The following is a 19153-nucleotide window of genomic DNA, read 5'->3' as shown; positions in this document are numbered from 1 at the left end:
GGTAGTTAAATGAAAATACAGCTTGAGAAATGCCTTTGTCCAGAAATGAAGTCTGTGAACTCTAAAAGTGAGCAAGGTCTTTGGCAAGTGGAAAACTCCCGATATTCCTGTTTTCCTATGGCCCTAATGCTCTAGAGAGATCAACAGTCTTTAGAATGTGACAGGAAGCAAAAGAGCTGGTTACAAGAATTATTATATCCATTTATCTCCTAATTTTAGTTGTACATTTGTTATAAAATGTGTGGGAAGGGACATGCCGTCACGCACATACAAACACACACACACATACACACATTTTTTAGTACTCTATTTTTTTCAAAAAAAAAAAAAAAGAAAGAAAGGTTTGTTTGATAAATCATTCTTAGGCATTGTTTCCTTTCCCTTCCAAAGTTCCCAAGTGCAAAATAAATTATTCAGCTAATTAACTCTAAACTATCAAATAGGTTAGTCTTGAATTGGATAAAGGGCAAATCTACGTGACATGTAAAAAGTAAGTATTTATTTTCCAAATGCAATGCAAAATGGAATGAAACTTTTTAAATCTTAAAAGGGGAGTGGTATTCCGTTGCTATATGTGACTACAGTACCACCTGCTGGTACATCAAGGTATAACTCATTTGATTAAAGATGGCAGACTAAACAATTCAGGAAATATTGCATTGCTTTGGAACAATGTAGTGTTTTTATTCCATCATGTATGGCATTAAATTTGTGCCTTTATAGGTTCTATCATAAAAATTAGTGTTGAATAATTTGAAAATATTGGTTTATTTAGCAATAACATAGTTTTATCATACCAGGAATAGAGAGTTTACAAAGGTAATGCTGCAGAAATTTCTTAAGAACTATTTATGCAGTCTATGGCTTTATTTTTTTCTTTTTCATGCTGATACTGTGGGGAGTTTCTTCTGTATCCCTTTTATTTGAATTATTCTAAAACCCATGATGGTTTTCTGCAGAGTATAACAGGTTTTAACTATAATGTCAACCATCCTGAATGGTAGCCCTTCATATCTGACAGGTAACTTTAAATAACCACAGTACTTAAGAACAAGCTCTGTTGAATTCGGCAAACTGGATACTAAGAAAATATAGAGAGAATAAGGCATAGACTTAGTCTACTAGTTTTAGAAGCATTTTTCCGAAATGTATATGAATGTTAAACAAATTTGCTTATGCATTATTTAATAATGGTCCATGTGGCACTTGAAATTTCAAATATAACCAGATTATTTAAATGTGATTTTTAAGTAGGCCATTCTTCCAAAAATTGTTTTTGAGAATAGAACAGGAAGAAGAAAGTCACCAAAATTACCTTTTCTAAGTGTTAACAGTAGGACAGTTTCAACAATTTTTCACCAATAAAGAAGCAATCAATGTGTATGAATCGTATTGAGATGAACACTCCTTAAACATTTTCTTAGTATTAGGCACATAAATAATTCCTTGTGGTTTTGACAGATCTAGATAAGTCTCTTTCTATTTTTCTCTAACACACACATGTAAGCTCACACCTATCCATTTTCTTCCTTAAAGGGAGTAACTTCTGAAAAATTGCAGTAGGCGATGAAATTATAACACCACAAAGATAATGCACAGTCTTTAAATTTGGATTTCAAGCACATGGATACAAAGATGTGGCAGTTTCTTTTTTAAAGAAAGAAAGAAAGAAAGAAAGAGAGAGAGAGAGAGAAAGAAAGAAAGAAAGAAAGAAAGAAAGAAAGAAAGAAAGAAAGAAAGAAAGAAAGAAAGAAAGAAAGATTTATACTGTTTGCTGGATGGCTTAATCTTTTTATATTTACACTCAAGTATTTCAGTGATATTTTTCAACTGCTTCCTCCATCTCTGAAGTTTGTTCATGTAGAAATGTCTTCTATCTTCTCTGAGTTAAAATGTTATTTGTTGCAGGTTAGGCTCTCTGAAGCTCTTATTACTCACCACTATACTTGTACCTGTATAAAAGAGCTGTGGGTTCTGCTTATTCATCTGCTTGACCACAGAAATAAAGCATCTCTTACAGAGGTAGGAATTGTTACATTCCCAGCATGAATACATTTCATGAAACAGATTGTGTTGGAAACCTGCAGAAATTCATAGTTTGACAAATATATCAAACGGTTTTATCCACCCCATAGGCAAACTTATATCAAAGGTGTTGCTTTTTTCCCCTTGTAAACTTTAAAGAAGTTTATGTTAGTTGACCAGCAGGGTCAAATAATTGTCAGCATGGTATTGCTGGATATTATCAGACCAGGACTAAGGCAACCATCCATTCAGACTTAGTTGGGGAATCATTAGCACTGTAGTAGCTTAAAGAATCAATAGCACAATAAACGATTCTTTCCACCACTAAGAATTTATAGTTAAAATTTCTGGTATTTGGCCCTGGGGAGGTCAGTCATAAATTAATACTGTATGTCCAGACAATAGTTATAGCTTCTTCATAGACTCTTATCTTCTCCTGATGTGTGTTGTGGGCTTCACTATTCTAAACTGATTTACATTGTAACTCATAGAACTTCTGCTTTACTAACAGTACATACATTTGGAATGAAGGCGAATATACGTGTCCCAGGATAATGTTGCAGGATCCAATCTGGGTCGGTCACCAGGACCAGAGGAATGGAATGGAATGGAATGGAATGGAATGGAATGGAATGGAATGGAATGGAATAGAATAGAATAGAATAGAATAGAATAGAATAGAATAGAATAGAATAGAATAGAATAGAATAGAATAGAATAGAATAGAATAGAATAGAATAGAATAGAATAGAATAGAATAGAATAGAATAGAATCTCAGTGAACATACAAGCAGTAAGTGATAAATCATGATCATAGTCATAAAAATACATTCATCATAAATCATAAGATACATCACTTAGTGATAGTCATAGGATACTAAATAAGCAATCAACATAAATCATATTAGGATACTAAATAAACAATATAAATCATAAGATACAAGCAACAGAAGATTGAATAGTCTTCCGAGCTTTCAGATTCGTGCTGGAGCCCATAATTAGGGAACTTCTCTCTAACAGAATGTGATGGACCCAGATTGGATCCTACATACATTTGGAAATGGTTATTGATTATATTAAATAGGATAGCAAGGTATTGTATTGTTACATTATTTTACTGTCATTTATTGCTTTTACTTACTTTTGGTGGGTCCATGATCATTACTATAAGGAATAAAAGAAAATGTTGGGTGCATCAATCTAGAATCCTGCTAGAATTGATTTTTTTTAATTGAACAATTTGCCTGAGTATAAGTAATCACAAAACATCACAAAACACAATCTTGGAGAATCCTGAATTTCCTTATTTCCACCAAATAATAGCAAATCATTGCCCACATCTAGCTTGTCCTTCTCTTGATTATACTGAAAATATTCCCTGTTCTTTATATAATCTAAAGATATATAATCTCTTAAACTATATAGTTACAACCTGAAGTTTATATCTAAAATAGCTGGCAAGCACCAGATTGCCTATCCCTACCTTAGTTGCATAATTTGGATTTTAAATATAAAGGTTTCTTCAGAAATCGTTGATTGAGATGTGGCTGAACTTGATTTGATTCTTTTATTTATTCAGGTTTTTTGCCTCTTACAATCAAGAGACTTGATTTTACTCTCTTACTTTGTTACAGTCCTATGTCAAATGGCCCTTTCTCCATAGATTGCCCCCAAAATGGTATACATTTATATTAATGGTATATTTTGATTGCGTTCATGGGAACTCTAAATCATATTAAGTTTACAGTGAAGGTCAAAGAATTAATATACTCTTGTCCAATTCAGAACCTGAGTTCATTAAGAAAAATATATTACCAAAAGTAGAATTACATAGAACAGGAGTGTCAAACTTGATTTCATTGAGGGTTGTGTTAGGCCTCGGGGGACCAAGGTGGGCGTGGCCTGGATAGGTGTGGCCAGCTCATCACTCATGTGATCAAATGCCACTTTTGCTAGTATTTTGTTTTGCTAGCACTCTGCCAGTGAAAACGGAGCTCGTGAGGGCCGTGTGTGGCCCTCCTAGGCTCCATTTTCAATTGTGACGGCCTCCTGCAGCTCTCTGCCAGTGAAAACGGAGCTCAGGAGGGCTGAGGAGGCCGTCACAGCCGAAAACAGAGCCCAGGAGGGCCACACACAGCCCTCCCGTGGTCTGTTTTCACTGGCAGAGGCACAGCGAGCTGGTTCTTCGGTGTTTCCAGGGTGGCCCCATGGGCCAGATCTAAGCACCCCGCGGGACGGCTCTGGCCCACAGGCCTTGAGTTTGACACCCCTGACATAGAAAAACTAATATTTGGCTAACAGTAACTATATATAAATGAAAGCATATCCAAAGGTATGTTTAAAAGGTTAGCTAAGAAAAAGATCAGATTGTTTTCTATTTCAGCCTCAAAATTTGTCCTGTGTAAGCTGCTATCTGGTGAAGCAAAAAAGCAATAGGAAAAATTCTCAAGAGCTAAGCAGATGGCCAAAGTGTGCAGGTTTCCTTTTAAAAACTGTTGGTTTTCTTTACAGTCATTTTGGAACTGGCTAAATAAAATTCTGAAGAAAGTATTCAAAAAAAACAATGGTACTGATTCAGTATCTGCCTTTGAATCAATTCCATGCAAGGATCCACTGAGCTTCAGTTGGTGGATTATAACCCACCTGGCATCACTTTATCATATTGACCGGAATGGATATACAGATGAAAAGGTAAGTTTGTTCTTTTTCTATGGGGAATATTTGTAAGGCGTTTTTAATATTTCCTTAATTTCCCCAAAAGTTTTAATACTTAATGAACAAAATGGCATATAAATTTCTTAAATTTTGAGCTTCAGGAATCTTAATCTTAGCCTACCTTTGAGTTAAAAAAATGCTTTCTATACTCTTTAAAAAGTGAAATGAAAGACACCAAATTAGTAACAAGACAATATTAACGGTCAAAGGTTACAATGTGCTTTTAATTGTTAAATTCCTGTTATTCTTTAAGGTTACTGAGCGCATAACAATATGAAAAAGAAATTTTATTGTTATGGTTGTTGATTTAGAAGGAATGTACTATAAAGAGTAGTCTTGAATCAAGTAGTCTTGAATGTTTTGCACAATTATGTTGTTGAAGGTTGGTGGCTGAATGCAATAAGAGTGGTAGATAAAGGATGTTTCAGAACATATGGAGGGCTGTGCCATGTCCCCCTTCAATGTATTTGTGGAGAAATGTACGGAGAATGCTTGTGATGATGGAGTGTATGATGGGAAGGTGAACTTCATTTACCTTTGTATATAAATAAAGCCATATTATTAGCAGAGAAATCAAATGGTTTGCTGTGAGTGTTGGACTATACGATGCATCAAGGAGGATGGATTTGAAAATTAATGTATCAAAGATCAAGGTAGTGGTGCTTGACAGGGAAAGGAGAGTGAACATTTACAAGTCATATACAAGTAGTGAAAAACTAGTGCAAGTCGATAAATTCACGTATTTGAAAGAGAACTTTTTAAGACGGGCCAATGCTAATGGTAGAAGGTCTGAAACAAGAAATGTTTACCAAAAGAAGCAGAAATGGTTCTGGTTTAACAACACGCTGCTGTCCTCTTTCTTATCTCGAAGTGAGTGGCATGACAGGAGAAATATAAAAGTAAGCTGAATGCAGATGGATTTAAGTGGTAAAATAAGAAGAGCTAAGGTCAAGAATGGATGGATGCTGAATATAGTAAATGTGATTTGAATGCAAAACTGAGAGATCAGTAGAGCTGATGACATCTTGGAAAAAAAACACCAAGTACCAAAATATGAATGGGGTGGAAGCAGGGATGGTTTGAATGGTAGACATTTGTGAAGATATCTAGTGAACTAATTGGGCGTAAAGTAATTTTAGCTATGTAAAAATTTTAAAGAAAAAAGAAATCCAAAGCCTTTATTTTCTTGAATTTATTTCTTTTCTCTGTTCTGCATCTTATTTCTTACCCCAGAGAAAACAGTATTATAATTATATATGTATTTATATATACGATATGTTAAGCACTGAGGGTTTGACTTCATTCAGTTGACTTGTAGTTTTTAGATACATATTCTATTTGGGAAATTTTCCACTTGTTATCATTCTTTAAGCATTGTTTTCATTCTATTTGGATTTTTCAGCTGGTCAGAGAAACTGATTAAGCCATACTACAATTTGACTTGGTTTTAGAATGGCATATAACCCCAGCCAATTGTGATTTGTTTAATGAGCTGCTTTTAATAAAAGCATCACTTTGTTTCTGTATGAACCCAGTCTATGAAATCCTAATGTCTGATAAATTATTGCTGTGAATTTACACTGACCTTGAACACCATAATGAAATCCGGGTGCTTAATATTAATAAGTTTTGAAAATTAATAAAAAAAAATGGAAACCAAAATTACTAAATAATCAGCCTTACTGAGAACATGCATACTAATTTTTATAGTCTGGTTGCTTCAGCTTGGCTTCTGCAAGCAGTAAAGACTACAGCAACCACTAAATTATCAGAAGTGAAAAGCTCAACATTATGACAAACACAACTCTTGTCTTTTTTTTTTTTATTTGATTTATATGCCGCCCTTCTCCAGAGACTCAGGGCGGCTTACAATGCGTTAAGCAATAGCCTTCATACTTTTTTGTATATTTATACAAAGTCATCTTATTGCCCCTATAATCTGGGTCCTCATTTTACCTACCTTAGAAAGGATGGAAGGCTGAGTCAACCTTGAGCCTGGTGAGATTTGAACTTGCAGTAATTGCAGGCAGCAGCTGTAAGTGGATGTTAATTAGTCTGCTGAGCGACCAGAGCTCTTTTTCTTGTTTGTCTTATTCCTTTCCCAAAAAACTCGCTTTGTTATTAGTTTCCAAACCTAGCATTGTTCAAAGCAGGCCAGGACTCTGATCCAGCTTTGAGTAGGGGTATTCACAGGCTTCTGTCGAAGCAACTAAAGCTCTGAAAGAGGTAGATCTCGTAGGGCAATGTCTGTTTAGTTCTGTCCTGCCCTCCCGCCATAGACGTCCCTGGATCTTATTATAAGCTTTCCATGCCTGATAATTCTGTAGCTTTCTGCTCATCCTTTCAGATAGAACCAAGTTGTTTTCAGCCAAGTATAACCCAATTGCTTGTTTGGATCAATAATTTAGAACAGTGTTGCCGAACCTTTTCGCATTGAGTGCGGAAATGGGAGTGCACGCACATACCAGAAACCGGAAGAGCAGCCGCCCGGTGCGCATGCGCACCGGGCGGCTGCTCTTCCAGTTTCCAGTGTTCCCGCGTATGTGAAGACCAGCTGACTGGCATGCCGGAACCCAGAAGAACAACAGGCGATGGCTCGCGTGCCTGGAGAGATGGCTCTTCATGCCACTTCTGGCATGCATGCCATAGATTTGCCATCACGGATCTAGAAGTTTGAAGAACTCTCAACATTTTGTGTGATTGGAACAATATTAATAAATCAAAGCCATACATTTTTCTTCTTTCTTAATAAGAATTTCAAATTTCTTGGAGATTACCATTTGGGCAAACATTTTTGAATTTCTCTTCACTGAAAAGCATACAGTAATTGACTTGATTTCTAGATTTGCTTCCTCTTAATAAATAAAAATGGAAAAACATGGGATTGATTGAAATTGCTAGTGCTAAATATTTTGAATTGTTATATTGTTTTGTCATAACTAGTTTTAAGATATATACGTTTGCTATTTCTCATTAAATAATAGTTATGTTTAACTATAAGTTAAAGTGATCAAGATATAGAAGAAACATATACTACCAGCCTAAATTGCCTTACCTTTAATTAATTTATGGTAGATCTGCAATTTCCTGTGTCATATTTTAAAATAATTATTTTATATCTTTCAGATTGTCTGTTTTGGAAATCTATAGTTGAATCTTAAAGATTCAAATTATTAAAAAGAATACTGTGATACCATAACAGACTAGATTTGATACACATACTCACATGATTTCATTTTAAAAAAACATTTAAGTATATTTGACATTCATAACTAAACATATATTAAAAACAAATTTAGAAAAGATTGTGCAGCATCAAAAGTATATGACTTGTAGTATTCCATTATATACTGTAATTTATTTGGTTTTGGCTTAATGCTTAATAGAGATGTGTTTGCTACCATTTTTATAGTCAACCTTGATATATCCATCAATGTTTATGTATATTTAGTGGTTGGATTAAAATTGGAAAGTGTCAAATTTCTCTAACAAAATATCTAACTTTAAAAATTTGTAAAACACAGATCTTAAGTGTTTCTTAACAACCAAAGAATCTGCATTATCATATTCTTAAAGGCTATATTCATAAATTTCAAAAACCAAATAGCATTAGAAATATTACAACTTTTGAACATTGCAGGGGTCAATTTTAATGCTGCTCAAGGCTACCAAATATAGTTCGAATGACTTTGAGCTAAATATTCTTACCTTTGAATAGTTTAAAATACTTTCTAAGATAAGCGAAGAGTGCTTTCCAGCTGAGCAGCTTAGCAACTCAACAAGTGAACCAGAAGAAGAAACTAGATTCTTTTTGCATAGAGTTAAAAAGAAATGTTGCCTATATACTTAAAGTTGCAACTCAAGTTGTATTTTTAAGTAACATGACAAATGAATGCAAAATCATATTGCATGCTATTAGCTCAGAACTACATGTGTGTTTGTTTAGCAGATGGTATCACAAATGTTTTCCTTAGGCAGAAATGACAGATATACTAAGGGAGTGAATATTTTGCAATGCTTTATGAAAACCTATATTTCAAAGGCAAAACACTTTTTATTAAAGATAGAAAATGGTTGTCATTTCCTCACTGTTGGGGATTTTTAGTTCAAGACTTGAAGACCTTTTGAACTGTGTTTATAAACTTGATTTATGTAAATAGACAACCTTAATTCTTTATTCTTCATTGACATAGACCAAATTAGAGAAGGGAGTAATCATTTCTAGATCTTGTCATAGATTTCATTAACATCACTTGTTAATTAAGAATTTCAGGAAAACTAACTTATAACCAGGGTGGACTTGATTTAAATCGAGTCGATTTAAATCATGATTTAAATCACTAGTAAAAAGACTCGATTTAAATTGACTCGATTTAAATCATAATTTTAAAGAGCAAATGTCATCTCTGCTACTCCTTTGATCCGCTGTTGACTCATCGATAGTCCCAGTGTTGCAGAATATACAGCCTTGTGCTACATAACTAAGCTCCATTTCCTGCTGAATAAACTAAATTATTTATGTATCTTAAATAGAAAACTATCTTACGATAGATTTTTACCCCAAAAGTTTTTTATTAAAATAAATTCAATAAAAATAAAAAAAATCTGATTTAAATCAAAAAAATCCAATTTTTTTGATTTTTTTAAAAAAAATCATTGATTTTTATCCACCCTGCTTATAACACATGCTGGCTATGATCTTTAGAAAAATATCTAAATGAATGAACTGCTAGTTGTGATTCATATTAAATCCACTGAAATTAGCTGCATTCTTGATCCTTTAAATAGCATATATATAGCATAGTAGACACATTGAATTTAGAACCTAAAGGATAATTTAAATTATCTATATTTATGCATTCTTCCAGGTAAAAAGTGATATGAAATATTTTATTTTAACAAGAACAAAAGGAATTTGGTCTTTGTGAGGCTCAGAAATTCTAATCAGTATTAAATTAATACTAATTTTTGTACTAATTTAACAACAGGATAGAAAGAAATTTTTAGGTACTAATTTTAAAAACAGTGAAAAAGAAGATAGCCTTTCACTGTTTCACTTACTTGTCTTAAGTCAGGGATATCAAATTCAATTTCATTGAGGCCGCATCAGGGTTGTGTTTGAACTTGGGGGGCCAGGGTAGGCTTGGCCAAGGTGGGCATGGCCAGCTCAACGTCACTCATGTCGGGGGTGTTTGTGGCAACCCGAGTGCTCTGCCAGCAAAAACGGGTTCCTAAGCTCCATTTTCGGCAACGATAGCGTCCTGCAACCCTCTGCGAGCGAAAACGGAGCTCGGGAGGGCTGCCTACGGCCCTTGTGAGCTCCATTTTCACTAACAGAGGCATCATGGGCCAGTCCTTTTTGGTTTCCAGGGCGACCCTGCGGGCCAGATCTAAGCACCCCGCAGACCGGATCTGGCCCCCAGGCCTTGAGTTTGACATCTCTGTCATAGAGACACTCATGAGAAGAAACATGTTGGATGAGTCCCAGGCTTTAGTTGGTCTATCCATCTGTGACTATTATAGCTAACCATGTACATACGGAAAATTCATTAGTCGTAGAGTGTATTTCTCAGTAGCAGGTATTGCCAGTGATACAGGAGAGGCATTATGACTAATACCATTTAACAAACCTTCATGAATTTATCTGCATATGATCCTCAATTTACAAATGGTTGCTTAATAAACATTCAAGGTTGCAGCCTACCTGCAAAAGGGGATTTAAGACCTGGTTCTGAAGTTCCAGCACTTCTTTCCCCCCCCCCCCCGCAGTCACATGACTGTGTTTTATGATGGTGTTGGCCAAACCATGCCATAGCGAACAGTGGGTTCACTTAACAACCCCCACAAAGATCATAAAATCGGTTGCTTTTCTTATAGTAAATTTGATACTTTTTTTTTATACCCTTTATGAAATAGTATTTCTTTCAGAGCTGAAACTTCCACCATTCAGCTTCACTGAGTGATCCAGGTGCTACTTTTATGAAAGAGGGACATCTCCCTATTTTCTTTCTGTAAAACCTGCATATCTTCATACAGCTCTGTCCTTATGTGCTTTTACTCACTTTTTTCCCAGGTCAGCAATGTAACCTCTACATAGTTTATTTAGGCTACAATCCTGTTGATTAACTGACAGATCACTGACTTCAGTACAGGTAGTCCTTCAGTTAGAACAGTTCACTTAATGACCATTTGAAGTTACAACAACACTGGGGGGGGGGGAATGTGACTTATGGCTCTTTTTCACACTTGCGACCTTTACAGCATCCCCATGATCACATGATCAAAATTCAGACAGTTGGCAATTGACTGATATTTATGATGGTTACAGTGTCTTGGGGTCATCTTTTGCAATCTTCTGACAAGTCAATGGAACAGCTAGATTCACTTAACAATCATGTTACTAACTTAACAATTGCATTCACTTAATTGTGGCAAAAAAAGTTGTAAAATGGGGCAAAATTCACTTGTCTTGCTTAGAAACAGAAATTTTGGACTCCACTGTGGTCATAAGTCAGGGACTACCTGTATGAGTTGCTTATGTATAGGTTTCTACAGAGTAATTGTTATTAATATTATTTATAAATTAACTCTCTCCAACTATTTTCCATTTAGAAACCAGTAGAATCCAACTGGCCTTACGTTGAAGATCTGCTGAAACAATCAGTCAACAATCAAGTAAATATTTTAATAATAACTTGCAAGTTTGATGATGGCTACTTCAAAATATAGGGACGAGGGGTTTAACGTATCTTATTCATTCAATTGCTTTCTGAAATTAATTTTGTAGCATGATCATTCTAGTTGAACTTCTAAGCTAAGGTTCTACATAGTTTCCTTCTTGTTAGAAGAATATTCTCTTAAATGGTTATTTTTTTGAAGATAAATTGTCAGATAAAGTGCATGATAGAGATAATTATCCTGGACGTGTTACTTGGCTCCTTTGACAAGATATATTCCAAATAAGAACAGGAAGCTTAGAAAATGTATACTGCATCTGAGGGTATCAAGTTGAGAGACGTGATAAGGGAGATAGTCTATTGCATTGAAAATTCAGCTATATCCTCATCACAGCAGGAAGGTGACTTGACTTGCTGAGCAATTTGTCTTACAGGCTTGAATCAAACTCTTACTGATAAGGTTGTAGCTTTTGAGCATTCATTTCATACCTTATCATTTTTCTTTCTGCAGAGCTGTTAATGCAATACTTTGTGGCCCAGAGGTCAGAAGTGACCTCCTTTTAAATATACTTTTAAGTATTCTGAACATATTAATGTGGTTTTTTGTGTGAATTTGTTCTTGGTTGCATGATATAAAATGGTAAATTAGTATCAACCATTACATAAATAATTTGTTTTGAGTTGTTTTGTGTATCTGAAATCACATAGTCAAGCAAAAGGATCGGTTTTCCTTTTGACTTTAACTAAGTCAGATTATGAATTAAAATTAATGAATTCAAAATTTAGTCAAGATTCTTTTTACTGAAATATTCCTGTTTAAGGAAGACAATTGTACTGTACTGTCCTGTGTTGTTGTTCCAGTTTGTTCCCTTTCCTCATAATTGTCCAGCTTCATTTCCTGTAATAATTCAAAAGGTCTATCAGCCCTCTAAAATAAAGAGGAAGAAAATTGTGTGAGAATTTTAGCACCAATTCAATTTTAGTATGAGCAAAACTGCATATTAATGCTTTGCTACCTTATAATTAAAGTGATAGGTGTAGTTTTATATACATGTATCATAGTTTTTTTGAATTAAGTGGAACTTGCTTCTGTGACAATGAACATAAGATTGGTTTATATATATTATTAGGGTTGGAAGAAAAAATATGAAAATATAGCTATGGTTAGGGAAAAACAACAATTTTAACTGTTTATATGATGAATGAAACTGCTTTTCAAACTCAAATAAGCTCAAAAATGTTTTATAATGTTTTTCTGTAGTCTTTGGAAAAATATAGGAATGGTTATTAAACCCTCCTCTCCCTCATATTTTACTGTAAAATTTAATTTCATAGCATATAGTATTTTACTCTGAAATGTAATTTAGGAAATTTAGTTAGTCTTTCTTCGCTAAAATGGTGATAGAGAGAGTAGCTTTAGTTATTGTATTTTGCTGTGACTGATATTTAAAGAATAAAAAATGTAGCTACATATTGGAATTGGGTAGAAAGTTTCCTTGGAATTGAACTCATGACAAATAAGCATATGTTTTTAAATGCTGCCCTGGTTTTGGCCTGTTCATGTAAATAATATATGATTGTATATAAAGAAGAAATAATAGTGTTTTTTTCTGTTGTGCTTCTATATTAAGCCAAACTTTAAAAAAAGATTTTTCTTTGAACCTACTGTTGTATTTTATAACCATAATTTCTAACTTATCATGATCAGTGGCCTTTGCCAAGGTGGGAAATAATGTTCCTAAATCAATAGGCTGTTTTGCCCTTAAAAATTAATTTCAGTGGGCCAGTTCCAGTACAATTGACCAAGGATTATATTTTATTTCTGTTCTTTAAAAGGCTACATTCCTAGCTGTCTGACAAATGTGTTAATGCAATAGCTCATAGAATGCTGGCATTTAAAGTTACAATAATGAATCACTATAAGTGAACCAAATCTATCATGTTGTTTATGGTAGCTAAAAAGTTAGAATTCTTCCTTTGCTTCCAATGATGCTTCATCCAAGGCATTAGGAAGTATTTTTAGTCCCAAACAATTTTGCTGGAGGATGCTTAGATATAGCCTAACCATGAATTAAACTTCAAATTATCTTTTAAGTATACCATATTTTTATAACTATATGATTCAAAAAAATATACATGGAGATTAGTTGATAATACTAGATAAATGATTGTACCATCATTTCTCAGGTTGCTTTTTCTATTTTGCGTGTTGTTTTAACAGAATTTCCTTTTAAGACAGAAATAATAGTTATAAAACGAAGTACTTAAATATGAATCCTTCTGATTTGACTTGTGGTCAAGATTGTGTGTATAAAATAGAAACCTTGATAAATTAAACAAAAAACTAATAATATCTTAATTTTCTTGTCTGCTAGGCTGGAATTTTAGAAGAACAATTACGGATGCATCTTCAGTGTTGCTTGACATTAAGCCACATCTGGGATGTAAATCTCACTATTGTCACTATAGTTTGGGAACATTACAGCAAAAATCTGGTAAGTAAATATCTTTTTTAAAAAATCTAACTGAGGTTTTTATTTTAAAAAAAAAGTAATCCAGTGCTTTTTGTTAAGTGGTAGGATTACTAATTTTTACATTATTTATTTTATTCCAACAACAATACAAATTCACAATATTTGAAATACTTTAGCTTAAAATGGTTACATCTTATTATTATATAGCAAATAATCATTCCAGATTCTGTAAAACAAATGATCGTTTTTATGTATTCATTCAATGTACAATGCACTGTACCACAGAAATTATTTCAGATCAATAATATGGTATTTTTAAATGACATTATATTTTCAATAAATATAATAAATAAATACACATTCAGAAGGAAGGGGTGGACCAATTTCCCAAAGATATGAAATTTTTCTGCTGTTGCGATGAGAAGAAAGGAGCAGCAGATCTCCAATTAGTATTCATTAGTTGATTTATGATCTAAAGCTAGAGAGCTCTTTACTTCTACAGTTATTAGACATCTGATTGGTTATGATAAAATAACTTATGGAAGAAAGGTGAAAGCATGTATCATGTTATGAAACTTTGTTTTGTTTTGTTTTGTTTTTTTGCAGAACAACCCCTTTACCATTCCTTGGTTTGGTCTTAAAGGTCTTGCAAATATTAGCAAGACACCCTTGTCTATGTATGAGTTGATAAAGAGTTACTGCAATGACATACATACACCTGACATGTATATATCCTGCAACAGTTTCCAATTTTTTCTTCGCATTTTGGCGCAAATAATGAAGAAAGCAGGCAAGATTAATGGTGTTCATCCATGGAAGCAGATCAAAGGAAGGTATTTATAAATAAATAAATATTTATTTATTCATTCATTCATTCATTCTGCCCATCTCCCTTATAAGATGATTCTGAGCAGCTTAATAGTTTTTCACCTAGGATTTTTTGTCCATCATGTCCTTTTTATTTATACTTTTTGTCTTATCTTGGAAGCATCCTTCTTTTAAGATTTATATTCAGAAAGTATTCTGAAATATTCATAAAATAAAGGGTTGCAGAAAAATCAGATTTTATTTTAATATTAAAAATATATGTAATTAACAGGAATTCATGACGTTTCTATTTTTTTTTTCATTTTCAGATGAATATGCGATTCATGCTGACAGTCATATTTATTTGAAGTAGATTATTTGAGTTAGAGCAGTGAGTCAGTAGTAAGATGATTCTTTCTTATATATTAGCTTTCAGAAACCCCAGTGTTTTTCCCCCCAAATTATCACTTGAAGAGAAGTTGTATTCACACATCAATGAAAACAATTTGTATGCTAAGAATTCCAGTCACAGAAGGCATTTCTGTGTAATTTTTTGTAACTTCTTCCTATTGACTTCCACATGCTATAATCCACTATTGGTGATCCAGACACTTTTCAGAAGTTTATGGAGCTGCAATATGGAAAAGGGTCAATAGAAACTACGGTGTTTTTTGCTTTATGGTTGTTTTCTCATGATGCATTCAGTCTTAAATGTGCTTCTCAGATCCCGGTAAAAGTGTAGATCAAAGTTTTCCAAATTGTGCTCTAAAGATTTGTTTGGAATATTCCTTCATTTTTAGACCCAACAGATGATGGGAAATTTTAGTCAAATTGCTCCTAACAGGACTGGATTGTATAAGACTACCATAAATTTTATCAGTGTATAAAAGTTCAGTGTAAACAGGAAAAAAACTTCAGTTGATGATGCATGAGGAAAAACTTTAGTTGATAATAATGTTTTACTAGATTTGTTCAAATCAATTTTCACTTTCTCCCCGAAGGACATCACATATGTATTATTTCATGTATTAGCTTCTGTTTGATGAAAGGTAGATAGTAGTAAAACTTTTCTTTCAAACCTCAACAGTGCCTCTTTCTCATGTGACATTTGTGATTTACATTAGCTCCATCACACTTGTCAGGCACATCTTATAGTTTTCTACTCTGTGAAGCTTTTCCCCCCTTATTCTGAATGTACTGGTATAAACAAAGTGGAATGTTGAAGAAATATGCATGCAGTAATACATTTTTAGTAGAAAGGCATTCATTCAACATCACTCATTTTCCATCAAAGAATTCTTTGGAACTGAGACTAGCTGGAGTCATCAATTCAAAGAACAATTGATTAGGAGTTGGTTAGAAGATGGGCAGGTATATAAATGCTTTAAATAAATAAATAAATGAAATAAATAGATTCAAAACAAATGTTAAGGAAAAAAATTGTGGGGGTTTTCTTTTATAATGCAGAATTTATTCGAAATTTCACCAGAAAAGAATGTGTGAACTAACGGAAGTTGGACTTCAAAATTTCTTGTACCTTTTCCTGGTGTTGGCGGCCTTAGCAGAGACAGAAGATGTTGCTAGCCGCATGATGGAACTTCTGCGCTTCCTCAGTCCCACTTCTACCAGTGTTACTCAGAAAGCTCTTATCTGGAAAGGCTACTTTGCCTTCATCTTAACCTACATTGACAAGAGCATGGACATCAGAGTGCTTGCTGAGCCACTTTCAGCAGCTTTCTGTGAAAAGGCAAAAGAATTCTTAGTCGCAAGAAACGACCTCGTGCAGAAACAAAACCTTTGGATGCTACTTTCCACATATGTTGATGGAGTCCAAGAAGTTTTTGAAAGCAGCTTATACCTGAACCTTTCTGAAGAAAAGCTGATGAGTGATGGGTTTAGTATGTTGTTGCCAGGTTGCCGAGGAGCTGAACTCACCGCAGTGTTAAACTTCCTGCAAGCTGTTTTGTTCAAGCTGAGGTGAGAATTTTTTTTATGTCAGTTTTCTGAAATTCCTTTTTTATTAATTTCAACACAGCTTCAGGGTAATGTATGTGGTGTACTATTTATGCATTTATTAAAATTTTACTGAACCACCCTTTTTTCTTATAACTATCTGAGTAGTGTACAAATGTGATCGAAATAATATACTAGTAATAGGATGTTATCATATAAAGTGAGAAAGAAAGTACCAAATGCAATGAACAAGAAATATGAGAGCAAAAATGGTTGTGAAGTAGTATCCAGCTAAAGAGCAGCATTCACACACATTTTGTCATCTGCAGAGACCCATTTGGCCAACATATATAGCAAGAAGCTGAAATAAACTTGGAAGCTTTCAGGTTTTTAGTATAAAAATAGATGAGATGTGTAAGAGCTGTTAGACAAATGCACGTTCATTACTTGCTGATGAAAATGATAAATGAAGATGTGCATGTAGTGCATGTGCATGTAGTGATAGAATTAGGGAAAAAAGATATATAATATTTTAACATACTCTTTTTCAATATGGTTCTTACATTACAAACCATGAAATAAATAGAGTAGAAGAGTATGAAATTTATTGTACCAATGTTTTGATCATTTTTTTTTCAGCTATCTACTTAATTCAGGTTCTTCTGACATTTGCTATATATGGCAAACATTTAACAAACGACAGGAAAGTTAACTTCCAATGTTCTCTGTGAATGGAGCAATTGTTCTTAGTATTTAAATTTGACCCTCCGTCTTCTAAGGGACTTCCAGGCCATGTAACATAATAATTAAAACTAATCAGATCTTCTTTGCAGGAGAATAAGATAATAGAAGTAGTTTCCATTCTTCTGCTCTCTTGATGTAACAGAAGGTTTCTCAAATGATATTATGAGTTCTACAAGAGATAGACCTGATGTACCTCCTCATAGGGAGTTGGTTTGAATGGTCCCACCACAGTTAGAATAGGCTGCTGAGGGACATTGCAAAAAAAAATAAAATAAAAATCCTACATTAGACTGTTTGATTTCTGAGCTTGCATGCTTTTGAGGGTCTTCCTACAGTTTAGAAAGATCAAGTGCAATTTTTACATCAATTCAGTTAGATATTTTTAAAAAATCATACAGTGAAAGGAAGGAACAGTGCAGTGGTGGGCTGCTCCCGGTTTGGACCGGTTCTACCGAATAGGTAGTAACTTTAGAAAGTAGTTCTCTGAACCGCTGGTAATGGCAGCCAGGCCACGCCCCCGAACCGGTTACCCAGTCGCTGCTTGCTCGCCCACCCGAAGCTGACCGGAGCAAAGAAGCCTCTCAGCCGCCTGGCTGCAGGGTGCCAAAAAGTCCTTCAGCCGGTGAAAGCTGCGCATGTGCGAAAATGGTGGCAGCTACCGGAGGTCTTTTCAGCACTGTGCACCAGTGGCTGGGTAGAAAAGAAGCCTCTCAGCTTCCGAGTTCAGCAGCAGGCTCAGTCCCTTCACACAGGGTCGCTTTTCTCCACGCCAGAGAAAGATCAAAAGGCGCAGAGCAGCCTTTAATTACAAAGTCATCTAGACGAGGTAAAAGAAAAGAAACCACTGAGGGAAGGAGCCCACCGAAGCTGCCAGCGTTGCATCCGTCCCCCCCTCACCCACTCCCCGCAGCTTGGAGCTCCAAGCGGAAGAAGTCCTCGGCTGTTGCAAAGAAGCGGCAGCTCTGGGTGAGCCATGCCCGCTTCTTTCTCTTTGAGAGCTGCTTTGCAACAAGGTGCAAAGCAGCTCTCAAAGAGAACGAAGCGGGCGTGGCGCACCCAGAGCTGCCGCTTCTTTGCAACAGCCGAGGACAGAAGAGTTCTCTCAGGAACGACGCCAGCAAGGAAGGCAACTGGGTCGGAGGGAGGCGTAGCCTGAGCTCTCTGGGACAGGTAAACAAGTGTGGAGAGGTGAAGGGGAGCAGACTTGGCCCTCCACGTGTTGCATCCCCCTCCCAGCCTTCGCGGTGCCTCCGTGCCACCAGCATCTCCCAAAGACGCCGCTGTTGGAGCCGCGATAGGGACTGGGGCAGCCCAGTAGCAGCCATGAGCCGTGCTTTCCTCTAAGCGCTGTGGGCGGCAGAAGGAAACAGGTGCTTCTCTCTGTGAGACTTGGAGGAAAGCGCAGCTCATGGCTGCTAAAACACCTCAATCAGCTACAGCCCAGACGAGCTGAGGAACTGTGGGGAGCCTCCCGTGTGTTGCATCCCCCTCCCAGCCTTTGCCTGCGCCTCCGTGCCACCAGCGTCTCCCAAAGCCGCCGCTATTGGAGCTGCGACAGGGATGGGGACAGCCCAGTAAACTGGGTGCCCGAAAATGGTGCGGAGGCATGGGGGGAAGGCTGGGAGGGGGTGCAACACGCAGGAGGCTCCCCACAGTTTCTTGACTCGTCTGGGCTGCAGCTGAGTCCACTGCCCTGAGCTGGCAGAGTGGGTTGCTCCGGCTGCAATCACAAGGAAGGCCCGTCAGAGGCGAGAAGGG

At 35.6% G+C, this 19153-nt stretch overlaps 1 protein-coding gene across 8 annotated transcripts in view; it reads left to right on the top strand.

The window, feature by feature from the left end:
- The window catches only part of MMS22L (MMS22 like, DNA repair protein), an 87211-nt gene that overhangs the window by 18588 nt on the left and 49470 nt on the right, over positions 1 to 19153 (top strand). For all 8 annotated transcript variants that reach the window (XR_004589795.3, XR_015731386.1, XM_034409037.3 and 5 more), the window contains exons 9-14: positions 1909 to 2022; positions 4537 to 4716; positions 11353 to 11415; positions 13793 to 13912; positions 14498 to 14724; positions 16166 to 16675. Coding sequence is in view for 6 of the 8 variants with exons in the window: in XM_034409037.3 (XP_034264928.2) it covers positions 1909 to 2022; positions 4537 to 4716; positions 11353 to 11415; positions 13793 to 13912; positions 14498 to 14724; positions 16166 to 16675 (1214 nt within the window). In the remaining 2 variants the exon portion in view is untranslated. The remainder of the gene's footprint in view (positions 1 to 1908; positions 2023 to 4536; positions 4717 to 11352; positions 11416 to 13792; positions 13913 to 14497; positions 14725 to 16165; positions 16676 to 19153) is intronic.

The sequence above is a fragment of the Pantherophis guttatus genome, chromosome 1 (assembly GCF_059756535.1).
Source record: "Pantherophis guttatus breed Tessera chromosome 1, ASM5975653v1, whole genome shotgun sequence".
Lineage (NCBI taxonomy): Eukaryota > Metazoa > Chordata > Lepidosauria > Squamata > Colubridae > Pantherophis > Pantherophis guttatus.
The sequence above is the reverse complement of the archived record's forward strand: the minus strand, read 5'-3'. Positions and strand labels throughout refer to the sequence as shown.